Genomic DNA, 12,845 nt, shown 5'->3' on the forward strand with positions numbered 1-12,845 from the left:
TGTAACAATCCTTACTCTACCCTGTAACTACGTCTCAATTTGACCATTTGTATCTAGAAAACTAATTATGATTTTTGTTATCGATATTATTATGAGATTCCGTCTGAAACTGAAATCCCTTCTGGATAGTTGACTGCTGGTACTTAAAGGGTAACTCCAACAATTTTACCAAGTCCGGAGTACTACTTCATATGTGATAAAATAGTATGAAGTCTTTTGACTCACCAGAGGAAGCTGCATGTAATCTTATGTATTACATCCAGTGATGTCATTACTGTCTAAATTGCATTGTGGGTAATGTAGGCACTGGGTATGTGGAATAAAGAAAAAACTGATTTATCTTGAGGCAGACAATCCAATCGGGTTCATTTATGCCAGAAAATGCTGGTACGGGTACAAACAAGTCGTGAGTCATAGCTTTATTGATTTTTAAAATGAGTGTCATTGAATTTGAAAAAAAACATGTTTATAATGTATACACTTAAAAATAAATAAGTATTTTGCATACCACAACAAACATTCTGCTATAGCAACAGAAAGAACATCAAAGCGGAAAATCAAAAGTGAATGATCAAAGCTCTGGTGATGTCATACATTTTAGAATGTTGAAACACTATAAATATAGGACCTGACTTTTTATTTCCCATTTGTAATCAGACCGCCACCATGAGAGGAAAGAAAAGCAGAGAAGAATACGGTAAAGAGGAAGGAGACAGGATGAGAGATCGCTCACAGGGTAGGAGAAGAAAGAGAAGCGTGAGCAATGAAGACACAAAGGCTCAGCAGAGGAGAAAAAAACTGGCCGAGAAGAAGAGAGAGGCTAAGAAGGCTCTTCAGAGTACCATGACTCCCGAACAAATCCTAGCTGAGAAGCTAAAAGAGGACAAGAAGAAGATCGCCTCTTTCATGGACAAGGCCGGGACTTCTCTGGATATTGAGCGCCATTGCTGGCAGCTAGACACCTGGCTGCTGGACGAGCCGGAGGAAGCCAAACCTCTGGTTGGGGATCAGATGGACGAGCAGATGGACAAGGAAAAGACATCCTTCATTCAGGCCACAGAAGGCATCGAGCAGACTGTGCAGGATACGCAACAGGAAGAAGAGGAGCCTGTGAAAAGACCCCAGACTTCCCATCGAGTCCAGCTTGAGGAGAACAGAAAGGAAACCAGGAGGCTCGCAGCCGCTTTGAAAAAGGCAGAGGAACTTCTGAAGACGGAGCGCCTCTGCTGGCAGCGGGAGAAAGTCTCCCTGCTTGATGATCACAGTGAGGAAACCAGGAAGATCGCATCTGCCATGAAAAGGGCAGAGGATCTGCTGGAGACCGAGCGTCTCTGCTGGCAGCAAGAGAAAAATTCCCTCCTGGAGGCGATGGAGAAATCTACAGCTCTCTATGAGACTCAGCTGGATGAGCAGAAATGTGAGAACAAAGCCCTCATGGCTGCTCTGAGGAATGTTGAGCAGAAGTTGGAGAGTCATCAGCTGGAGTGGCAGCAGGAAAAGACATCCCTCATTCAGGCCACAGAAGGCCTCAAGAAGACTGTGCATGATACGCAACAGGAAGCAAAGGAGGCTGTGGAAAGGTCTCAGGCTTCCCATCAAGCCCAGCTTGAGGAGCACAGAGAGGAAACCAGGCAGATCGCAGCTGCCTTGAAAAAGGCAGAGGATCTTCTGGAGACCGAGCGCCTCTGCTGGCAGCGGGAGAAAATACCCCTGATGGAGGAGATGGAGAAATCTACAGCTCTCCATGAGACTCAGCTAGATGAGCAGAAATGTGAGAACAAAGCCCTCGCGGCTGCTCTGAGGACTGTTGAGCAGAAGCTGGAGAGTCATCAGGTGGAGTGGCAGCAGGAAAAGACATCCCTCATTCAAGCCACAGAGGATCTCAAGAAGACGCTGCAGGAAAAGGAACAGGAGTGGGAGGAGAAAGAAAGCTCCATAAGGTCCCAACTGGAAGATCTCCTGAGTAAGAAGAAGAAAAAGAAGAAATGGTACAGATGGTTCATCTAATGGCCTGATCCACGCTCAGGAACTGTGCCTGAATCAAACACACGCCTGAGCTATAGGTGGTTTTCCCCGGGTGCTCCGGTTAACCAGTTTTTATTAAAGAAGAAATTCTTTAATAAAAACAAAAAAAAGTCAAACTAGTTCAGGCGTGTAAAACCAGGTACCGGTTCCTGATCTGGGTCTTATTCTAAATGAACCATTAAAATGTCCACTAGTCTTTGCATCATTCACACCAAAAGGATCATCATCAGCGGGTCAAGATCACAACAACACAAAGGCTCTTTTAAGAGCCACCTGACAACACCAGACCATACAGTATCAGCAGAACCAGTAGCCGCAAGGGACTCCATCCAAGATTTCAACACTAATTGTCACCTTTGCCACTGAAACGTTGAGCTTTGAAGGCTTTCTTCTGTGTGCTGGTCATGTCACCATGACGAAGCGATACGATGGCTAACCACTTGTATACCTTATAATACTAGTTATAAGATTGTCTTTTGATTTTAATGTAATAAAACATGCCAAAGGCATTTCTTGATTGAACATTATTGTATATCATATGAGTTACTTATTTCATCAAATGGCTCTAATAAGATTGTGGGGAAGCATTCAGCCAGAGCTCCAACCTCATCACCCACAGCTGTAAACACGAGGGTGACTGGCCCCATCACTGTCCTCGCTACATCGAAGGCAACCAGCACAAAGTGGACACAAAGAATTTTATTACATTAATCATTCAATATTTATTCCAGCTTTCTCTCAGCCTTGAACTATATCACCCTCTTTACACATATGTAATAGATTTTTTTAACACTTTATCTATAAAGATTTTTAAGTTTAAACCATACAAAAACACACAGAAGCTAAACAACAAAATACACAGAGCACAACAAGACGAAACAAAACAAAACAAGACAAACTACCAGCCCACAGTAGTATAAACATTAAAAAAGAAATACAGTCATATAAGTCAGTCCACGTACTGAATCAAGAGAACAGAGGAAGGTTTTAAGGTCCAAAACAGAGTCCAAAGAGCCAGGATCAAGAGCATTCAAGGAGAGGCTTGGATGTACAAAACACAATGCAATCGGTACAGAACAAAATGAGACAGAATAATACAGTCCAGCGTAACTAGTCCAGGGGATCAAGGTTGTCACTTCAAATGTATTCAATAAAGGGTCCCCAGACTTCAAGGAACTTGTGGTGAGTGTCTGACAGAGTACATCGAATTTCTTCCTGGTAAATACAGGAAACCATATCATTCAACCATTTTTTTAAAACAAGGAGGAGAAGCTGATAACTCGTTTTGCTACGACCATGAGGACTTGTTGTAGTGATGAGGGAAGAGTGAGAGAAAATTTAGAATGGCCCAATATTATCAGGAGACTGTCAGGGGTCAACTGTTTGCTGTATAGGACACTGTGCAAATGCAAAATGATGTGCCAAAAAATCCTAAGCTTAGGGCAGGAACAGAAAAGGTGACCCAGAGAATAGTAATAGCGGAAGACAGGAAGGCCGAGGCCTCCCTCAGCTGTAGATTTCTGTAGGTGTGCCTTAGAGATACGAGAAGGTTTGTCAGGAGTTTGTCAAGAGTACAATGATGGAATCTAACATCTTGAAAAAAGAGGTTGTAAGATATATGGGTATGTTTTGAAAGAGATACATACATTTGGGGAGAACAACCATCTTGGCAATATTGACATGCCCTTTTAGTGAGAGAGGAAGGAGTTTCCACCTATCTATCATGATTTTAACTTTACCGATCAAGTCAGAGAAATTCAACTTAAAAAGGAGCGTTGGGTTCCTGGTGATATTGATCCCAATGGTAAAACCAGAGAGCTGTCCAAAATTCTTTATAAGGCTTAAAAGTGGACTGAGAGACAACCTAACAGACAATAAAGTCAGGATCACATCATCTGCATATAAACCTATAGGGCTATCAGATGTACCATAACCGATGCCAGCAAGCTGGGGATAGAGGAGACCTCATGGAAATAGCCAGGGGTTCCAGAGCAAGAGCGAAGAGCAAAGGGGAAAGGCTGCATCCCTGTCTAGTTCCACGTTGCAATAAGAAAGGTGGAGACCTGTCATGGTTAGTCAAGACCGTCGACTTGGGGCAAGCATACAGCATTTTTAAAAGGGTCATGAATTTATCACCAAAGCCAAATTTTTTGAGGGTTGCGAACATGTATCTCCATTCAATTTGATCAAAAGCTTGCTTAGTGTCTGATGAAATAACAGCGGAGTCTGATGGATTGGTGAAATACATAATATTTAATAGACGACGAGTGAATATTAAAATGACGACGAGTGTTGGAGAAGGAGAACGAGTGTTGGAGAAGGAGAACCTATCTGGGATAAAGCCCGTCTGATCGGGGTGGATTAACGTGTCAACATGTTTGCTTAGTCGGTTAGTCATTACTTTTGCAACAATCTTTTGGTCGCTGTTTAGCAGGCTTAAGGGGCGATAGGACACAACATTAGTAGTGTCCCTATCTTTTTTCAGGAGAGGGCAAATATTGGCGTCATATACACTGTTAGGAAAAATTCCATCTTTCACAGAGCAATTTATCACTCGGAGAAGAAGAGGGGTGATTACATCTATATGTTTTTTATAGAATTCTATTCCAAAGCCATCAGGGCCACAGGGCCGTTGGGAAAAGAACAAATGACTATTTCTATTTCTTCTAGTGTGAAGTCAGAATCCAGTTCTAGCTTAGCGGCTTCACTAAGAGATGGGATGCTTAATGAGTTGAGAAAACGATCAAGGTCGGAGTCAGAGAGCTTAGATTTGGAGGTGTACAACTGACTGAAAAAATCAAAAAATCTGTTGTTAGTCAATTTAGGATCAGTTATTAATTGTCCGGTGGGAGAAGAAATTTTATGTATTGCCCTGTCAGCCTGTACACCTTTTAACTGTCTAGCAAGTAATTTACCAGGTTTATCTCCCAGCTCGAAGTGCTTTTGCTGAAGCTTACGGATGTAACATCCAACCTGCTCTCCCAGCATCTGATTATGCACATATTTTATCTTCAGGATGGCGCTAAGGGTGTTGTCATTGTTTGTATTGCGCTAATTGTCCTCCAAAGCCGACAACTCAGCCTCAATAACTGTGAGATGCCTCAGCCTGGACCTTTTAGTGACATGAGATGATGTGACCCTGCAGTACCACTTTGAACAATTCCCATAAAACTGAGTCAGAGACTGCCCCATTATCGTTAGTGAGCAAAAAATCTGAAATCTTAGCCGAAGTAGAATCATGAAATGCTTTGTCTGAATTTTGGGAGGGATTGGATTTCCAATTGTATGAAGGTGTCTGGAGGTTAAAATTAATCTGGACTGAAAGAGGAGCATGATCGGACACTAGAATACTATGATATGTTGAACTGAGTGTGTGTGAAATCAGTTTAGAGGCTACAAGGAAGTGGTCAATTCTGGTGAAGGTACCGTGTACAGGGGAAAAGAAAGAATATTGTCTCTCAAAGGGGTGCAGAAGCCTCCAAATGTCAACCAAATCAAATGAATTCACCAAATCATTAAGAACTGGCACAGATTTCAATGGTGGGGCAGCCTTAGTGGAAGATCTGTTCAATTGAGAGTCGAATAGCAGTTAAAGTCGCCCCCGATGATTATGTTATGAGTATTATATTCTGAAACAAGATTAAAAACTTCACAGAAAAAATCAGGACAATCGAAATTAGGTGCATAGATGTTTAAAAGGACTACTGGGAAGGAATTGATTGCACAAGTGACAAGGAATGCTTTTTTGGTTAAATTTTGAGCTACAGAAACCATAAAACTATTAACATGTTCAGCTGTTTAAAGACATGGTGGTTTGCGGCTTTTCTATCTTTTATACTTTAGGAAATATTCAGCTTTTTCTGCAAACATTTTCCCATTCAATTTTTCAAATTTTGTTTTACTACTTCTTCAGCACACGTTCAGCTAGAGAAACCGTTCAGCTATCAAAATGCTCCACTTTTTAAGTTCTTTCATTGTTTCTTGTTCTTTTCAGCTTCTTTTCTTTTCAGCTTTTTCAAAAATAAATTTCGGATTGAAGTGAATGGGAAATTTTCAAATCCTCTTCAAAACCACTCAACTTTCAACCTCTTCTTGTCCCTCATAAGAGCAAGAGACATCATTCCAACTTTTAAAGAGTAACACGACTTTGAACTATTCGGCGTGTATTCAGCTTTTTAAAATCTTTCACGGTTTTGAAATCATCACAGTTTTAGTGTTAAGAATTTTTAGCTCTTCTAATTTTTCACTCTACAGAAATAAAAAAGACACAGAGTTCAGCAATGTCTCCTGTTACTCACTGTATAAATATTTTCACCTTAACCGTAACACCTTTTTCAAACCTCGCAGGAGTTTGGGAGGTGTTTTCTCATTCATTCTTATGGAGACATTTTCAGCTTTGGTTCTGCTATGGCTCCAGCACGTGTGCAGCTAGAGAAACTGTTCAGCTATCAATATGCTCAACCCATTAAGCCTATTATTTTTCAGTTTTTCTGCCTTTTCAGCTTTTGAAAAAAGCAGCTGTTTCTTCAATGCATTCAGCAGATTTCCGAAATCACATCAGCTCTCAGCATTCACACTGAATTTTTGCAGAAAATGCAAATGTTTCTAGTTCTTCTTCTTGTTATTTTCCATCATCATCATCATCATCATCATCATCATCATAATATATCTGCACTGTATCATCTATGTGATTTCTCAAGACATGACGTTTAAGGAACAGATAGCATCATAGTTTTCTTGGCCAACAAGGGTAAAAATGGTAATTATATTCACAACCATTTCTGTTTGCCCAGTTGAAACAGATAGTTAAGTGACACTTACACCTTTCCCGCCTTTTGTATGAACGCACCAGCAATTCCCACATCAAGAAACTAAAATCTAAAAATGTTTTGTTGTGTTGTTGTTGTTGTTTCCTTGCTTCATGAAGACATTAAGTAAGTCCATTTGACTTTCATGTAAAAGTAAAAACTCAGACTTCAATTAAAAAAATACTTAAAAACTACTAATTCATGTTAGTTGTGTAACAACTAAAGCTGCTGAAGCACTGCATTTAGTGTGTGTAGTGTTAAGTAAAAACCTGTCACTGAAATACTTGACACCTAATAAACTTTTACTTAACAGCTGGATCCAGGCAGGTTTTGATGTTTTTTGACCTTCAGTTCACCAAATCAGTAGTTACTGGCTCTACATGTAACATATCTGTGGTGTATCAGTAGTGTGACAATGCTTGCAGCATTCACAGTATTGTCCCTCTGGAATTCATTAAAGCTTTTAATGTGAATGCAGCAAGACGGAAACTGTCATAGAATTAGATGTTTAAGAACATGCAGGAAAAGCTGAGGCCAGTTTAACTCAGTTTAGAATAAAGACTATAGAAATGCTTGATCTGTTCGAAGGTAGCTAGAAACTCAACATATTATGACTTGTTTGTTTAAACTCCGTCACCTTCAATTCAACTTTATTGCATGGCCAAAACACTGTGTAGATCCACGAGTGAGTTATTTCAATACTGTATGTAGCAGTGTGGCAATACAAACAGACATATTTTATTTCATTTGGGGTAAGAAGTGCTAAAGAAATGTTCTGTAGGCCACACTGAGCATTTCCAAGTAAAAGGGGAATGAACTAGTTTAAGGATAAATTGTATGAGCAGACAGTATATACAGTATCTATAGAAAACAGATTCAGAGGCCGTGCAAACTGAGTGTACGTGTGTGTGTGTGTGTGTGTGTGTGTGTGTGTGTGTGTGTGTGTGTGTGTGGGTGGGTGTGTGTGTCTGAAATAGGCTATATAAAGGATGTCAGTCACAGTAACTTTTCATGCTGCAAGCATGGAGCTCTTGACAAGAGACTCAATCAGCAGCACTAAAGCCTGCCTCTGCTTCCTCTGCCTCTGCCACCCTACTTTTGTGTCGACTAATCTCCACTGTAGGATGTAGAGGAGCCATTTGATATTGTCTTCCCCGGTGTTTTTCATTATCACCGTCTTACTGCAGCCTGCCGGTGGCATTACCGCGACATTAGTGGGCTTGACAGGACGAGAATCACCACACAATCCCGTCACAACCTTCCCATCTCGGCTGTAACCCTACTCACATTTCAAAGCCCCTCCGCCTCTTCTTATCTTTCACTTCCCCCTTTTTTTTTTTTTTTTTTGTCTGCTTGGAGGTGGAGCGGCAGCAGGGTCATGGACAATATTTTGGGGGAAATTGCTGGGAGGTGAGGCAGGTTGTCTGCACTGCGCTCGCGTTCGAGCAAAACATTCGCGCATCTGCTTAAGAAATATCCCACTACTCGTTGTTAAATTAGCTTAATTTGGTATGAACTCAAATTTAACAAGGATTCTCTCCCCACCAAAAAAGTGTTGTTTTTCTCCTCCTTGACGGCCATGAAGTCACACTGCGCAGTCCATTTCACAGCCAGAGGCACAAACAGCAAAGGTTTGTTCAACACAGTCAAGCACTCGCAAACATGCACAAATTGTTGACAGGTTTGTTCCAATTAATGCATGACTGCGATCAATTATTGTGCCCTCCAGTGGCTGTTGTAGCCACAGCAGCACTTTTTAATGGACTGTACAAGTTCTACAGCTTCATCATCAACACTTCTAATGAGCCATCTTAAATCGTGTCAGAGGGATAGAGCTTCCTCCTTCAATTTACATGTTCTGATTCGTTCCAGTTCTTTTCTCAACGGGCCGTGGGGGGTTTAAAGGTCTCTTGGCTTTGTAATAGTAGACATTTACTCCCGGAAGAGACATCATGTTATAGAAAAAAAAATATATTGAGGGGAAAGACCTCACACTAATCCTTTTACATCATTTACTGTTTCTCACATGCCTCGGGCAACATGGGATCTTATTGCATTTCAGCTTAAAGTGGAGGTCCCGGTTCAACCACAGGGACTTTCTGATTTGTCACTGGAGGCTTACATAACAGTATAGATTCCCAGGTTTCCTTTTTTTCTGAGCCAAATCAGCCTCTGTATCCACATGGCTGCTAGAATCTTCACTCACTCACAACTTTGCTGTTCTGGATTCTGTCGTTTCTCAGATTCTCACCTGAGCATGTTTTTAGCCGCGCCGTGGCTCTGTGGACGGCAGTGTCATCAGGATGAAGTGTTGGCAGTTAATGTTTCTGCTGTCCGATGGTATGTTCTCACTTGCACGTGTCACACACTGTGCACCATGTTAACATATCTACAAAAACCTTTCAGATCATGTTCACATTACATATTTATCGGCCGACTATCATGACAGTGGGTAGAGGGAACGATGGTGGAGTTAGAAACAAAAAAAGGATGCCAAGCCAGTGAGCGTGACACCACTGGATATTTTCAGGAAGACCCCAGGTCAGTTTTAATTGCAGTGTTTATGGCAACAACGACAAGTTGGAACAACCTCAGCTGTATTTGTGGCGATCAGAACAGATATTTTAAGCCAAAATGCGATCTTTTCCTAACCCTAACCAGGTGTTTTGAAATGTAAAGTTGCCACATAAAAAAACATAGTGAAGTTCCAACATGACCATAGTTTGCAGAAAAGTACATTACCAACATTAATTCTGGCAAATTCAGTGCAACATGCATTCGACATTTGTTGAATTTCTGCGTAGCACGAAACGTCCCCGGCCTTTCATCTTGCACCAGCATTGGGTCCAAATCTCAAGACCGTCAGACACTTTGCAAAACTAATGACATTTCCATCAAATTCAGCTGTGGGCCCACTCTGTGTTTAGTTCTAAATAAGTAAAGAGTAAAGAATCTTAATTGAAAACATTAAAAATGTATACAGTTATTAACAGAATGGGACAAGACTGTGGCCATGCCAGGCAGCTGACATGGAGGGGGGGCGAGACAGGATGGTGGTCGACACTGATGTGGCTACCAACAGGTTCTGCTGTGGTACGGCAACACCACTTGGACAAACCACACACAGAACAGCAGCGAAATACTAGAACCTGTAACAGTAATAATGGCAGTTTGTCAGGGTGACTTTATGATTATGATTGCATTTGCTGATGATTATTTCACAGCGGCGCACAAACATTACTCCCGCTAAACACTGACATGTGAACAGTGTTAGTGTGAACATGTTAGCAGGCTGGTGTTGGACTACATCTTGATCCCCAACATAGAATCACAATTTTCTTTCCACCTGTCACCTTCTATTGTCACAACAGACACCCTGTGTCTACGCTCTGAGGCGCCACGGCTGTGACGCATGTCAGGTGAGGTTCAATTAACTGGGAGCCGAGCTAAAGCACAAAGGAAATGAGCTGAAATAGCTTAACCGTCTGTAGGGATGTAGGTGGTGAATATGCTGAGAGTGTCAGGTCTTGGTAAACTTGACACAAGCTAAAGATGGAAATAAATAAGCTCAGATGTGTGCTGACGCCCCTGCAGCACTAATAGGAGGTGGAAAAGAGATGATGCCAACATTCCTTCAGCTGACGGGGAAAAAACGAAGAAGCCTCTGTCAAAGTGATCACGAGCGAAGACGAGCCGTTACTGTACGACTTTAGAGAGCAGATGTAAATGTAAAGGAAATGATGAGGCCGCGTCGTATCGCACAGACACGAAACTCATCGGGCTTAAAGCAATACCTCACTCTGGCAGAACATTTTTTACCTTTCAGCACACAAACCTTCGCAGCAGGTCCAACATCTCTCCCGCCCTGGGGATCCACAGTCAACAGCAGCATTCAGACTCCTCTCCCCTGCTCTTGGTATTGATATTTGCTAACAGCCAAAATTACTTTTTTGGGGAGAATCATCTGGGATGTTATATAAAATAATAACTCCTGGATCAACTTTACCTTGTGTTTCATTACATTTCAAAATGAAAGTAAGAAAAATAGCTCGTCGCCTGACTCGGGGAAAAAAAAAAAAAAAAGAAAGAGCCAGCTTCAGAAGTTCACGATCACCCGGCATGTGGGTAGTTATCAACAGGTATTTTAAATCTATGAAGAATAATGGAATTTAATGAGAAATACCACTTAAAGGATCACTCTTCGACAAAAGGGCGCTGTAGCACAACGCGGATGCTAAGCCTGAAAAACATGTTGAGAGGACGACCGGGTTGGAAGTTCATTTCTCACTTATTCCTCCCATGCAACCGTTCATGCACCGATAGAGCTGAAAATGATAATGAAGATGAAGATAAAACACCCTGCCCACTCCACACAAAATGCCTTTTTACACGAGTCTGAGAGGATTCGGTGCAGTCAAACACTGTTTAGCAGAACGCGGTATTCTGTTAGAGGATGCGCTTTTTTGTGCGTTTAAAAGGTATTTTGAGAGGAATAAATGCTTGTTAAGAACAATACAATTATGCTGAACTATGAAGATTTGGTCAAAGCATTGTGAAGCACAGATGTGTGGTTTTGCTCTTTAGCTGAGGCATGCTTGCAGGTATGATAATGATCAAATGGCCCTTCTTTTGGTTATGAATTGTTTTGATCCATGTTGTCTCACACTGTTTTTGTGTATTCATTACCATATTATTATTATTATTCCATTCTTTCATATACATAGATTACTCATCTGTCCCATCATACGCTCTGATTTAATCAAACTTAGCACGATTGGATCAAACTTACTTAGCTTAATCATCCTCTTTGATGTAAGGCCACAATTAGATCCTGCCAATGAATTTAATCAAACCTATCATGCTAATAAAGCCTCATTCAGTGGCGTGGGCGACATAAGAAATCACCATGACCAGAGTCAGACCTTCGTCTGATCATCTGCACAGTTTCCAAACACAAGTTTGTTGATGAACACTTCCCCCTAGAGGTCATCTGCAGCAAGAGACATCTAGCTTTTGTTCAGGCTTGTAGCAGAGACTTCATATATCTGGCCATCTTATGGATAATGAGTCAATAGAACTTTGGTCGTTGTTCTGAATAGATTTATTTAATTTATTGATGAAGTTAAGTCTTTTTTTCTTAACTACTTGAATATGTTTTACATGACATGTCGATTATTCTCATGAGAAACACTTCATAACCTCTGCTTTTTAATAGAAAATATTATTTTTTCATTTTTGCTATTCTAATACTACACAACCCTAGAAAGACCCAGAATGATATTTTTCTAAAGTAAAAATACATTTCCCAAAAGGTGAGTTTTATGCATAATTCAAATCCTGATTCAAGAAGACCCTATTTAGAGGTGTGCAGTTTCTGTGACATAACAGCAGATTTTTTTTGCAGTTTGTTAATTAATAGTCTACATTTTGAAAAAGGAAAAAACAATTATACAGCAACAAAGAATCCCACATCTGAGTCCCAAAAATCTAAACTGAATACTGACACACAGAACGAAACAACCAAAGAGTGGAATGTTAATATTTCTTCTTGATACGTATTTAAATTCTTGCTTTAATAATGGATCAAAGTCCAAATTAAGAGACAATTTAAAAATGAAACACAGCCTCTATGACGGAAAGATGTGTGCTATACTGAGAAACACTTATCAGCTTCCTGTCTTCTACCAAGAAAGAAGGGTCATTACGTCCCGGTGTGGTTACTTGTTCTCTACGACATGCTTGTGACGTCTTTTAATGTTTAACATATTCAAAATCAACCTTTGCTTCTAGTTATATTTTAAAACATCAGTGTTAAGCATTAAATGGCATCTAGTGGAAATGTGCAAAGGCGTTCTCTGGAGCCGGTGTTTGGTTTGTCTGTTTATGTGGCGGTGCAACATGGTGGACTCTGTGAAAAGCTCATTGTAACCTAACAAAGAGGAGCAGAACGCTCCGTTTCAGGTGATGTTACTCTAATAAAAACATATGAATATCAGTTTTGTCCCTAAATCC

General features: G+C 40.8%; 1 protein-coding gene across 1 annotated transcript; it reads left to right on the top strand.

The window, feature by feature from the left end:
- Positions 1 to 660: 660 nt before the first annotated feature.
- On the top strand, positions 661 to 2,547 carry LOC119018923 (trichohyalin-like). Its single transcript, XM_037096953.1, has 2 exons — positions 661 to 2,011; positions 2,175 to 2,547. Exon 1 carries the CDS (start codon positions 667 to 669, stop codon positions 2,005 to 2,007), a length of 1,341 nt encoding a protein of 446 aa, XP_036952848.1. The 5' UTR covers positions 661 to 666; the 3' UTR covers positions 2,008 to 2,011; positions 2,175 to 2,547.
- The last annotated feature ends 10,298 nt before the right edge of the window (positions 2,548 to 12,845 follow it).

This window comes from Acanthopagrus latus, chromosome 5, assembly GCF_904848185.1.
Source record: "Acanthopagrus latus isolate v.2019 chromosome 5, fAcaLat1.1, whole genome shotgun sequence".
NCBI classification, from domain to species: Eukaryota; Metazoa; Chordata; class Actinopteri; order Spariformes; family Sparidae; genus Acanthopagrus; species Acanthopagrus latus.